At 35.8% G+C, this 13930-nt stretch overlaps 1 protein-coding gene across 17 annotated transcripts in view; it reads left to right on the top strand.

Moving 5' to 3' along the window:
• LOC126970216 (glutamic acid-rich protein-like) overlaps positions 1–12585 on the top strand; it is a 37282-nt gene extending 24697 nt beyond the window's left edge. For 6 of the 17 annotated variants that reach the window (XR_007730577.1, XR_007730571.1, XR_007730579.1 and 3 more), the window contains 4 exons: positions 2296–2538; positions 2618–4269; positions 4351–7147; positions 7541–8015. Coding sequence is in view for 3 of the 17 variants with exons in the window: in XM_050816021.1 (XP_050671978.1) it covers positions 2296–2538; positions 2618–3303; positions 3501–3526 (955 nt within the window). In the remaining 14 variants the exon portion in view is untranslated. Of the gene's footprint in view, positions 1–2; positions 1492–2295; positions 2543–2617; positions 4270–4350; positions 7148–7381; positions 7445–7540; positions 8016–12076 lie in introns of those variants that run through there. The other 11 variants (XR_007730584.1, XR_007730596.1, XR_007730582.1 and 8 more) reach the window with 10 other exon arrangements.
• Positions 12586–13930: the final 1345 nt, after the last annotated feature.

The following is a 13930-nucleotide window of genomic DNA, read 5'->3' as shown; positions in this document are numbered from 1 at the left end:
AGAGTGGACAATAAGGCTGCTGAACGTAGTCGTTTGTATCGAAAGCGACACCGAGATAAGATCAATCAGCGAAGAAGAGAAATCTGGAAACGTAAACGTAATTTACACCAATCGAACAATAATGTGCAAAACACGGACGAAGTTGAACAAAACATCATTCATACAACATCGTCTATTCGAAGTTTGAAATCATGTATACAGAGACAACGACGATACTATGACAAGCACAAAGCAGAATTAAACCAGCGCAAAAGAGACAAGAGGCGAAAGCAATTAATAGCAGTGGATTACTGTTACAGAACGTAATTAAAAATGTCGGAAATATTGATCAGATAACAACCCGTTTTGTATTAAAATCTTAAACATAACTTCTGACTATATAATAAACTTACAGACTACATAATAATACATTTTACCATATAAATACACCATTCTGCATAATTTATCTACAATAGCGTAATTTATTTGTACAAGCGCTGAATTAAAAAAATCATTCTTTTAATCATCATCATCATCAGCCGGAAAACGTCCACTGCTGGATAAAGGCCTCCCCCAAAAAATTCCACGACGATCGGTCCTGCGCTACCCTCATCCAACGTATTCCGGCGATCTTGACCAGATCGTCGGTCCATCTTGTGGGGGGCCTACCAACACTGCGTCTTTCGGTACGTGGTCGCCATTCGAGGACATTACTGCCCCAACGGCCATCTGTCCGTCGAACTATGTGCCCTGCCCACTGCCACTTCAGTTTCGCAATCGTTTGGACTATGTCGGTTACTTTGGTTCTCCTACGGATCTCCTCATTTCTGACTCGATCTCGCAGGGAAACTCCGAGAATTCTTTTAATACATTAAACATTCTAAAACTCAGTCAATTTATAGTTTAATATCATTATAACATTTTAAGCACAATATATCTTTTACACTGCTTATGCAGTGCCTCTCTTGAGAAAGTCAATGTATGGGATAAATCTAATGTTGATCAGTCGGAATACCAAGCTTTTTTACAGTTTTAATTCATTAAAGAATTTCTTTTCATTGTATGGCTGTTCTTCGAATTTTTTTGTAGTAATATTGAAGTAATATCACTCTCTTTCACGCATCCACGGATGGTGCTGATGGCTCGACCGTCTGTATACTTGTAAAATTCGTATCAACGCGTTACAAAATACCCCGTAAAATATAATTAATTATCAAAGCCAAAAATGTTGTCAACCCTAGTAAGCTGTCATGTCAGGGAACCAGGTTATTAAACTGAAAGGCCTATATACTTAAATACCTAAAAATGATAATATAAAGGACAAAGTGTATTTCTACGATTGCCTAACGGTTGCCGAGAAGGAACAGCGTGTTGGATCGGTCTTAGCATCAATAACACCGACGATGGTGCGAAATGCCACACAAGCCATATCCCGACAAGCGAGGTTGTGTATTGAGCAAGGCGGAGCATACTTTGAGCCTTTTCTGTAAATTTGACGTTTATTATGACAAAGTAAGTGTTCGTTTAGGTTGTTTTGTTAAGTAAGGTCTTTTAATTTTTTTTGCCGTTCCGCGAATTAGATAGAAATGTAGGTACATTCTCCGTAGTTTAATCTTTAATTTTACTGAAATAGGGTTTGCACATAAGTGTAGAAATGTAATAAATAATAATATATTTTTTATTTTTTTTGGGAGGTGTTATACAGCGTTACTTACGGTCCGTAAATATTTTAAATGGGGCCTTATAAAGAGTATAAGGCTACACTTAACCTCCTTTCGGCTTTACCGGTAGTTTTATAACATCCTGTATAAAGTGTTTAAAATATGGAAAAAGAACAAAGTGCATCTATTAATGAAAAAAGTGACAAAGAAGTAGTGAAAGAAAATGAGTGAGTACTTCATAAAAATATACATAATATTATAGATGTAATATTTGTAATATGTTTATACTTTATAGCACTAACCTATATTTTCATAATTTGACAATAAGCACAGGTGCACAGGTTTTTAATGTGAGAGGCTGCCACAAAAGCACGGTGGTAAGCGGTAAAAATACGCGCGACAAATTTTAGCAACATATTTGAGGGAAATCGTTTCTTTTTTAATCGTTTTTTTTTAATAAATTGAAGCAATGCGCGCGTGACTCATTATTTCTTTATATAGGAGTATCAATTGTGATACTGACCACATTGGCATTTCTATTGATTTGCTAATCGAGTGTAAAAAATCTGTATAAAATATTAAAAAAAAGGTACCAAACAAATAATTTTAAATAAAAATAAATGTAATAAAATAATAAATAATCCCCGGTTTTCAGAGAAATAAAAGAAAAAAAAAGAAAACGAAATCAGGAATATCAAAGGGCATGGCGTCAGCGTCAAAAAGATTTGAAGAAAAAAGATTCGAAGGAAGAAAAAGAAGCAAAAGTAGAAAAAAAAAGAAAAAAACATCGCGAGAATCAAAGGGCATATTATCAACGTACAAAACGGAAGTTTTTTTCGAAGGAAAATTACAAAAATGTAGAAGAATTGTCTGAAAAGACATTGGATGATTTGCAAATGTAATTTAATTTAATATAATAAATATACATGATTCATATTGTTATTATTTTATTTTATTATTTCATTGTTTTTTCACAGGAAAAGAAAGAAATTGGACAGTAATGAAGTCCTAGAGAATGTTGTGCCATACCTAGAAAATGTACAGCTCGAACAAAACCAATCCCTCGCCCAAAAACTTCATATATATGAAGAGAGTCACGAATGCATTACCCCCAAAGTCATTCTACACAGAAACACAGATATTCCAGGCGATGGTAATTGTTTATTCCACTCACTCATACGTGTCCTTCAACTTCAAATTTTGACTTGTGATTTGAGAAGACAGTTACGTGATTCACCTTACTTAAACTCCTGCCACAATCCACAGGAAGCATATAGCATACTCACAAGTAACAATGAATATGGAGATTTGGATTGTTTATACTTGTTTGCAAAAACTTACAATCAAAATATTTGTGTGCATTACCACTATTTCAACGTAATTTCACAAAATGAAGACACTCGCTTCTGTCATTTTAAAGCAAATGATGCGCAAAATTGGATTCATCTTGATCTTCGTGAGCTGCACTTTACGCCTTACTTCACTGATGATGAAAAGAAAAAGGAAGATGAAAGAAAACAAAAGCAAAAAAACAAAGAATATTCTAAGCGGTATCGCGATAGAAAAAGAACATCAAATTTACTAACAGGCCCGTCCTCCAGAGATGTGTTAGATGTACAACCAGTCATTCATACTTCACAAACTGCAGGCCCGTACACAAGAGGTGTGCTATATCTTCCACCAGTTGTCTGTAGTTCCCAAATTGCAGATTTATCATCAAGAGATGTACCTTCAAGTCTACCAATAAATTCTAACTACAATTCTATCGATGATAAAGTGCAACAACCGCATTTTCCTTATCAAGTTGTTGAATCATCTCAACCTAATATACATCTTCTAACATACTCTGCTTTTCAACAGAATTCTTCTGCTCATCGACAATTTGAAAAGGATTTTATTGAGAATGAATTTGGTCATGCTTGTGACATTTGCGACAGACTGTGGTTTAGAAATGATTTGAAATATTTGCAGAATCACGATGCAGTTCCAAACATTGAATTTGTAAGAACATTGCTCTCAAACATTGATATACTAAGAATAAAAATGTGCTTGACTTGCTTTACAGCCATTCAAAAGCGACATATCCCACCACTATCAGTTTGCAATGGATTCAAATATGCACCACTTCCAGACTGTCTCAAAGAGTTTCCTTTGGATTTGGTAACTGAAAGGCTTATATCGCCAAGGATTCCATTTATGCAAATTCGAAGGCTTTGGCATGTTCACGGTAAATATGGAATATACGGGCAGGTGATAAATGTCCCAATTGAAGTAAATACAATGGTGCATCAGTTACCAAGGCAAGTGGATGATGATCATGCCATAACAGTTCATATTAAAAGGAAAAAAATTCACAAATCTAGCTACGTATATGGTATAGTGGCGAAGAGAAAAATTAAAGTGTGGTTACGATATTTAAAGAATACTCCTCTTTACAAGTTCTACGGCGTTTCAGTTGACGATAGTTTTTTGAAGGATAGAAGTTATGACGTTAAAGATGAAATCATCTTTGATCAAGATGGCGACAATGACATCTTGGAACAAATACCCATTGAGGAAAGTCTAATGGCACAGCAGCAAACATTGATGTGGAACGACGATATGTACTTGAGAATCACTCGAGGCGAAGGTAGTTTTTTTTTGTTTCTTTAACTTATTGAACAAGAAGATACATAATATATATATATTTTACTTTCGCTTTTATTTTTAGGTAATTCTGCAAAGAGTTTGCTATTTGATGAACATGCTGAAGAATTATCTTTTCCACAAATATATTTGGGGCAATTCAGAGAATTTAGGCATGTGGTCACACCCTTTATGATGGCTACAAGTGAACTTAGGAGATCTGATAGACGAGGAGTGACCCCTCAACACTTGTTGTACATGGCTATGAAAATAATGAGAATTAGAATTAAGGACTCTCTTAAAATTGCATTCAAGCATGTCGGCCAAGGTATTGCAATTACTAAAGAGCTAATACAATCTGATAATTATATTCACGACTGCATTGAAACTAATTTGGCGTTCCTTCGTTCCATTCCGAATTCAGCACACTATTGGGCAGAAAGAAAAAGAGATCTTTTTTCCATGATTCGTCAGTATGGTAAGCCAACTGTTTTCTTTACCATAAGTGCTAATGAAATTGGATGGCCTAAATTGTTACAATTGTTGCATAATTTGAAAAATAATGCGAAAATATCGGTTGAAGAGGCTGCAGATTTGCATTTTATTGAGAAAAGCACTCTTATTAATGAAGATGCTGTAACATGCGCTATATACTTTAATAAGTTAGTCCAAATTCTTTTAAAAATATTGCAATCAAAAAGGCACAGTCCTTTCAAAAAATACAGGATTTTGCATTACTTTAAAAGAATTGACTTTCAATATAGAGGTAGTCCACATGCGCATATTTTAGCTTGGTTAGATAATGCACCAGAAGACGCCCTTAACAGAGATTACAATAAAGCTATCGATCTAATCGACTTTCTGACATCAGTATCTGCTGCCGAGGCTTCTGGTGATATTCGATTACAAACTCATAAGCATACTTCTACTTGCTATAAAGGTACGGAATCGAGACTAAAACAAAAATGTAGATTTGACGCCCCATTCATGCCTTTTAAGAAAACCATGATTTTGACTCCTATGCCAGATACAGAAAATGGTTTCCTACACTACAAGGCTAAATATAATGCAATCCAAAAAAACTTGGAAAAATACGAATACAATGGTTTTCAATCGTTTTACGATGGAAATGATATTGGTTCAGATGAAGAATATGTCAAAATTATTCGTGCAGGAATTAATAGACCTCGAGTTTTTCCAAAGCGTGAACCATGTGAAAAGTGGAATAATCAATTTAATCCATTTATATTGAACATTGTCAGATCCAACACTGATTTCCAATTTATAATTGATGAATATTCTTGTGCAGTTTACGTGAGCGAATATGTTAATAAAACTAACAGAGGTGTTAGCAATTTACAAAGACAGATAATTGATATAATGGATGAGCATCCTGAGTTTAATTTATTTGATATTACTAAAAATATTAGCATTAATCTTTTGAACCACACTGAAATGACGAGTCAAGAGGCTGCATGGTATTTATTGAGAGAGCCGATGTCAAAAAGTTCAAATGTTATTGTCTATATACCAACCATTAGGCCGGTCGAAAGGCATAGAATAAAGAAGACAATGAAAAGATTAAATGAACTAGAGGATGATTCAACCGACGTATGGAAGGAAAATTGGTTCGACAAGTATGAGAATAGACCTGAAGATTTATCAGGTATTTCTCTTGCTCAGTTTGTTGCTAAATATTATAAAAATAACAAGGGTGACTATGTACTCAGGGAAGAACCAAAAGTTATACGATATCGCAATTATAATATGAGTACCGACTACAATGAGTATCGGAGAGAAATGGTTACTTTGCACCTTCCATTCCGTCATGAAGAATCGGAAATTCTTGCAGAATCGCGATATCTTCACTTATACGAAGAAAATGAGGCACTTATTCTAGATCGAAGAAAAGAGTTCGAATCAAATTTTGACATCGAAAAAACATTGGAAATCTGCAGGGATATATGTCGTGAATATGTTTCCGATGGTGGAGAGGAGATAAATGAAGTCATTGGTAGAATTCCTAGTGAAAACCCATTTGCTGAATTATATCAGAATCCAAATACAGATTTAAATGATGATCAACGGCTTGCGCTGTGTGATAAGCTTGGAGAAATTGCTAAAAAGAAAGAGAATATTTTACCTTATCCAGAATTTTATGGGCTTATGCGCAAAGCAAACGAGGAACAGCGAGAAATTTTATTTCACACTATGCATAATTTAAATCAGTCAACGAGCCGATGCAAAAACCATTGCTGATATATATGACTGCCAGCTAGGAGTGGTAAAACGTTTGTAATAAAAGCACGGATGGACTTATACTTATGTTTACGAGTAATGGGGTTAACGAATACAACATATCAATTCTAAACAGTTTTAAAAATAAAACTGTTTCATTGGCATCAGATGTTTTCTTTAGTTATCATAATGCAGGTCAAAAAAATTGTAAGACTGAAGTGAAACCTGACGAGACTCGTGGATTACCTTACTAACCTAACCGACCTTATATGATAACTATAAACATAGATGTCGCTGATGGTTTATCAATTGGCACTATAGAATTACTTCTCATAAGAATCTGATGAAAATGATGGAATCACATACTTTGGTTCAAATTCTCAAAATCCATTGGTGAGAAATGTGCAACAAAATTTAGAAGGGACATTGCATGCTTGAAAATTGACACAGATGCTTTTCCAATTTCTGTACATTCATCGTCAATACCCAATGACGTTCTATATACACACATAGACATATCATTCGCAGCAGAATGGCAAAGGTATGTTTATAGACACTGTGTGCTTAAAGTCTCCTTAGCCGTGTGTCAATCACCAAGCCTAAGTGTGAAACGACGGAAAAAAAGGTGGTGTGACTTTTCACTGGTAAGTTTATTTTATATATATAAGATTGGTTTGCAAAAAGCGTAAATAATTAAGTAAAGCGAATAGCTTTTCATTAAATATGGTACGATATTGACATCCCTTTCCCTCCCGTTTGTCCGAAAGAGACAGATGAAAGGACACGACCAGCACACAGTCAAAAATTAGAACTATAGAGTCGCTCTTTTTTAAAAGGCCCAGTCACCAATGATCAGCAATAATGTATTTTGTGTACAGAATGTCATTGCCGGTGAATGTGAGCGGCTTACCAGAACGTGATAAATTACAAACTAGTGCTATTTACAGGGTATGACAGACCAATCGTTACCTAGTGATAATTGATACTTGTTTTACACTGCAAATCTGTAAAAGCTTGAAAGTTAAAATCATTTTCAGCTTTCCCGTTCACGAGATAATGAAAGAAAATTGGCGGCGGTTGGTAGCAAGAGAGAGATGCGAAGAATTTTACAAACCAAATAAGTCGAGTGTCAGTCGCTCGAATCATTCCCTCGAGTCTGATTTATATTTCACCACTAACGGATTTAAGCGTTTAAAATTACATGCTCAAAGAGAATGATAAAACTTTTTTAACATTAAAAGTACTGAAATCTTTTACTAATGTCAATATTGAGATATATATCTAGTCAAATTGATGCACACACAAAAGTCCAATTTGGCCCCATTTATAATTTGACAAAGCTGTCATAAAAAGATATGTTGATGTCCGCTTACACTACATAAGCCACAAGGATACCCTGGAAAAGATGTCTAAACGGCAAGTTTTTCACAAATAAAATTTATTTCAGGGAACTTAACATTTTAATGTAGTTTACCGAATTATTTTATGTAAATAAAATAGTAAGATACTTGAGTGTTTGTTTCTCTCAATATAGGTAATTTATTACATGTTAAATACACATTCAGTTAGTGCGTTAAGGAGTAATACATATACACACAAACCTATCAAAAAATACTTATACAATTTTCGCCTTTATGACTGTGTTTTTTGATTAAAAACGTAAAAAACCTCTGACTGAACATATATTTAAAAAAATAGGGACAGATTAACAAACGTAAAACTTATAGCCACTGATGTCACTGTCCATATCGGGTTCTATATTTAACATACGCATTGAACTGAAAAGATGTTTACATTGCTGCCTATTGACCAATAATATTTGAATCAACTGGAGTAAACGCAGAAATGTATAGATATGCCAGTCGAAACCTTTTCTGGTGTCATTTGTGTCATGTGCAATATTACGGCTTAGATTTTGTATGAAGTGAATTTTCTAAAATATGTACTTATAAAATGTCATTGTCAATACCACTCAACGAAAAGAAAACCATAGAGGCAAAAGAAAACATTTTCCACTGATTTCCGATTTGACGTTGACAATTATTCACAAATCCCGAGGTTCTTTCGATTCTATTGCTTATGAATACAAGACGTTGAAGTTATGGATGAAAGTTGATTTTTCAGAGAGATAAATTTTTAATGTAAAATAATTGTAATAGTTCTGAAGTGTTAAGTTTTTTATGTACTATAAATTGTCATTTTTGTGTACGATAACGAATATTGTGTATGTATTTTAACCACATAAATGATAGTAGGTACTTTTATTCTGATAAATAGAGAAATTCTTGCGAAATTATTCCCTAACCATTTCAAAATATTCAAAAATGCATAACGTTAATGTTCAAGATTTCACTTCTGCCGGCACTCCCGGATTGCAACCCGTTTTAATTTTTATTAAAAAGGAAGACCAATGCGCTCACCGCTGTTCATATCCTCCTGTATATCTTAAGGAATCACAGGTACCTTTGTAGTATCGTCCTGGAAACAAGTCATATTTTTGTCGGCTGAACGCCTCGACGTTCACCGTCATAAGACGCTATCACGTCAAAAAAGTAGCCTCGGTCGGCGAGTGAAGTAATAGTAGGTTATGTTACAATTTTGACTAAATTTATTATAACTCATATAAACGATCGTATAGTAAGTCAATTGCTTTTAGTATTCAATGAAAAAAATGATAGTGCATGTCATGACAATGTATCTATATATTGTCAGAGCCGTGATATAACAATTTCACTAGTGATATTATAGTAAAACGGTAGATTGTCAATTGTCTTCATATCTTACAATTAAACGGCCTGGTTTTAGTGACATAATGTCACGGGTACACTATAGTGATATTATCTAAAATAAAGGAGACAATTTTGGGATATGGTGATGTTTATTAATCGTATTATGCTAGTAAAATTGTAACTAATTTATTATTGTCAACAGGCCAACGTTATTGTTAAATCTAACCGGGTTCATGAAATTATAATATAAAGGCAAACACTTGATTATAATTATTTGTTTTATTCATAGATTTTAATATCGCATCTACAGCATATTATACTCCAGAGATTCGATGTGTAAATTGTGCAGTACGATTTCATCGTAATTTGCGAAAACATTAATTAGTGTCTGAGATACCTGGAGACTTGAACTGGGCCTCCAGAGAGTACAAAATTGAAGAATTCCGGCAACCTGTCCATGAGTTTGGTCAAAATAAATATCTTCTACCGGGTAGGATGTAATCAAGACACACAAGTAGAAAAACTTATCTACTGGTTGACCCATCCATTTCTAATACTAGAGCTGCTCTTGCCGGTTACTGGTGCAATGGTTTGGTGGGCAGACATTCTGTTGGTTGCTGTGCACATGAATTGTCTGTTGTGTGGTATTTAGGGCAGGGCATCAAGATGAGATTGAGCAACCTGTATCGTTTCTGGATGAGATTCTAATTATAAAAGATGATTTTGAAAATGATGATGACTAATAAATATTTATACTAACTATATAAATAATGTGTTTTGTCTTTCTATGATAAACAGTGTACAAAAACTTACCTCAATAGTATTTATATGAAATACTTTTTTTATTAAGACACGACTTTGAAATTATAATGATGGTTGTTAAGTATTGTTGGCATGCTTTCTGGTTTAGTGGTTATGGTTAGTGCCCTGACTGCTTAACTGAAGTATTGGGGTCTACACGCGCCTGGGTCTATTAATACTTGTGTGATGAACATTTTTGTTCTGTGCATCATTGTATACCATCTTTTATCAGCTGTATCCTTACTCTTCCTACAGGCTCTGTTTATTTTGATATCAGATAGTATTACCCCTACTTAATTATTATTCTGTTTTCTCAAGATATTACGTAATAGCTTTTCTATTTAATTTTAAGGTTATATTGAGGTTTTTTCAGATTTTTGTCGTATTTGTCAGTATTCCGCTTACTCAATTTCAAACAAAATATACCGTTGTAATCTAGAGATTATAAGGAATAAATCAATGTACGTTTCAATACTATACACTACATTTCGAGGTGGGCCTAATCGCCGAACAAAAAACTGTCTCCTTTAGGTATATTACAAATAAAGTTAATGGCAATGTTAGACGTGAAGCGTTCTGATTGGACATTTTTTTTCATACACAATTTCCAAACGCGTGTATGTAATTTTCCATCTGAAATTATTGTTGAAATGTAGTGAACAAGGGCCGACTCGGTTCTGGCATTAGCCGGCTGCTACCGCGGCACGCTACGCGCGGCTTGTGCGTCTTTATGAACAGTGTTAATTTGTTTTTGGGACCCGTTAGTGATTTTTTTTTAATGAAAATAAGGGACGAGACGAGCAGGACTTTCAGATGATGGTAATTGATACGCCCTGCCCTTACAATGCAGTGTCGCTCAGGGTTTTTGAAAATCCCCAAAAATTTAGAGCGGCACTACAACTGCGCTCGTCACCTTGAGACATAAGATGTTAAGACTCATTTGCCCAGTAATTTCACTAGCTACGGCGCCCTTCAGACCGAAACACAGTAATGTTTACACACAAGGGCTGTTTACACTTCACTGCAGAAATAGGCGCCGTTGTGGTACCCATAATCTGGCCGGCATCCTGTGCAAAGGAGCCTCCCACTGGCAGAATTCCGATTCGGTTCTGGCACTCGCCGGCCCCTGTCGCGGCACGCTACGCTCGACCCGTGCGTTGATGTGAACAGCCTATATTTGTTTTTGCGACCTCCTAGTGAACAAAAGCCGATTTACTTAGATAACAATTAGTTGATTACACTACTGGATAACAGCAAAATAATGACTATACAATAAATACAAAAAACAGAGCAATCAGAGGCGGCCTCATAAACTAACGACCAGTAAAATTGTCAAAATATCATTGCTTTACAATATCACTATAGTAGACCGGTGTCTTTACAATGACAATAAAATCAGGCCGTTAAATTGTAAGAAATTAAGTCGATTGACAATCTACCGGATAGTAATTATAATATCACTAACACATCTACAATGACAAGTTGAACCGGCTAACCACTGTGCGTGAACATCTTCTATAATATCAAACAGGTTACGGCGGGTTAAAAGCAGTAATTTAAAAAAAAATGTTTGTCCAATTTCGTCATTTCAATTAACAATTTATTGACATTGATTTGATTTCAGTTTGTTTCTATAACTAATTGGTCGTGCTTATATTAAATTAAATTTGTATAAACTGTAAATAATACCTATTTGAAAATTAAAAATTATTTTAGTTTTAAAAATATTATGTTTTAATGAGAAGTGAACGCAGCGCATGGGAATTTATTATTAAATCATTTTTTGGGCGGGTTTTATCTAAAGCATCAGTTTCATGAATTCGATTTATGATTTCACTTTCATTGTTTTAAATTAACACTTCATTAACATTAATTTATTGAAGTTTATTTCTAAAAAAAATGCTCATAACTATTTTGAAACAAATGATTGAAAAAATATAATCTTGGGTGAATTTAATTAAGTACATTTAATGACATGCATTATCATCTAGCCCAAAGACAATTTTGAAAAAGCCACAAGCTTTCAAATTATTCATTTTGCAGAACCGCTTACAATACTATGGCAGACCAACCTGTCGAACCTATGGATCTCACGGATCTACAATTACCTTCAAGGAGCAATCTACTCACGGAAGTGCAAGACGCTGCCGTATCCAGGCCTGCAATGCCATTCTCTGAGCTACCAACAATCGCTACACCTAAATCGAAGGCACAGAAACAACGTGAGTACAGACAGCGTATAGCAGCATCCAGAACTGCTGCACAGGCGATAGCAGCGAGGAAATCAGATGCCGAAAGACAGCGCAACTGCAGACTACGCAGAGCTGTCAATTCGGCTCTTGTCAATGGTTCATTAGAATCGACTACTGCATCCTCTTCTCGTTCAGCGGTAAAGTCAAACGACGTCCAAACTGGTACTCAACGCCAGCTCACAGACCACCAACCTCAAACTTTAGCAGCAGAACCAACACAAATCACTGTTCAACCCGGTGCTTCTGATCAAATTGAAGTACATCAGGCACAATCTACCTGAAACACCAAATGGGCATCCTCGGTCATGAGATTCAAATCAACTTTTCTGGACAACGATTTTGGCCACGCTTGTACGGTTTGCGACAGGCTGTGGTTCAAGAACGACTTAAAACCCATCACTGCGGCACAGTTGGAAGTGATATCGGAATGGTTCATCAAAGAAAATCGACGACTGTGTAGAGAAGAATATAAAATGATTTGCAACAATTGCAAACGTACACTAAACAAAAAATCGATGCCGGCCCTAGCAAAAGTAAATGGATTTTTATATCCAGACCAACCACCAGGACTACCACCGTTGGATCCCATCAGTGAACGATTGATATCGCCACGTCTTCCATTTGTGCAAGTGCGGCGCCTGCGCCATGATTTCTCTTATGGAATCATAGGTCAAGTGATAAACGTACCAGTAGACGTACAAAATATGGTTAAATGTTTGCCGCGCCAATTAAATGACGATGACGTCATTAATGTTAACATCAAGCGCAACCTTGCCCACAAATCGCTCTACATCAGCGAATACATGTCCAAAAGTACAATAAGTACGTGGCTTACTGTACTTAAAAAGTCTTCATTATTTCGTTTGTACGAAATCAACGTGGATTTCTCGAGACTGCATCCTACTGTGCCGTTTCTCGATGACATACAGGATGATCCGTCCAACCGTATAGAAAATATCTCCGCTGAAAACACGCTTGAATCTGAGATTCTCGCTTCAAGACAACATACCATGATGTGGAACGAAGAAAGTCTCAATATCGCACCAGGACATCAGCCAACACCTCTCAACAACATTTCTGACTGTCATGCAGAAGAGTTGTCGTTCCCATCGATATACTTCGGCGAGCCACGTCGATTCAGCAAGGGAGTTTCGGTAACACCTTACATGATAGCGACCAGTGAGATACGACGACGTGACAGACGCGGGGCCACACCTCAAAAAATCTTATACATTGCAATGAACATAATGCGGCTGCGCATGGTGGATAGAATTTACAGCACGTTTCGCAATGTTTCGGTCACGAAGAATGTTACGCGACATATGTTAGAGGACACAGAATTTCTGAAAGAATATGTCATTCAAAACCTCGCGTACATGAAGACAGAGCCAAACTCCGTCCAATACTGGGCCTCTCGCAAACGAGACCTCTTTGCAATAATTCGTCAACTTGGTAAACCAACTGTCTTATTCACTATAAGTGCCAACGAAATACGCTGGATGAAACTGCTCACTATACTACTCAAACTTAGCAAAAAATATCCAGAAAAAATAGCAAACGATCTCAACACTTCTGAGCGCTGTACTTTAGTGAGCGACGATCCTGTTACGTGCTGCATATACTTCTACAAGCTCGTTGGTTCCTT

This window comes from Leptidea sinapis, chromosome 1 (assembly GCF_905404315.1).
Source record: "Leptidea sinapis chromosome 1, ilLepSina1.1, whole genome shotgun sequence".
NCBI lineage: Eukaryota > Metazoa > Arthropoda > Insecta > Lepidoptera > Pieridae > Leptidea > Leptidea sinapis.
Note: the sequence above shows the minus strand (reverse complement) of the source record. Positions and strands in the feature narration are given on the sequence as shown.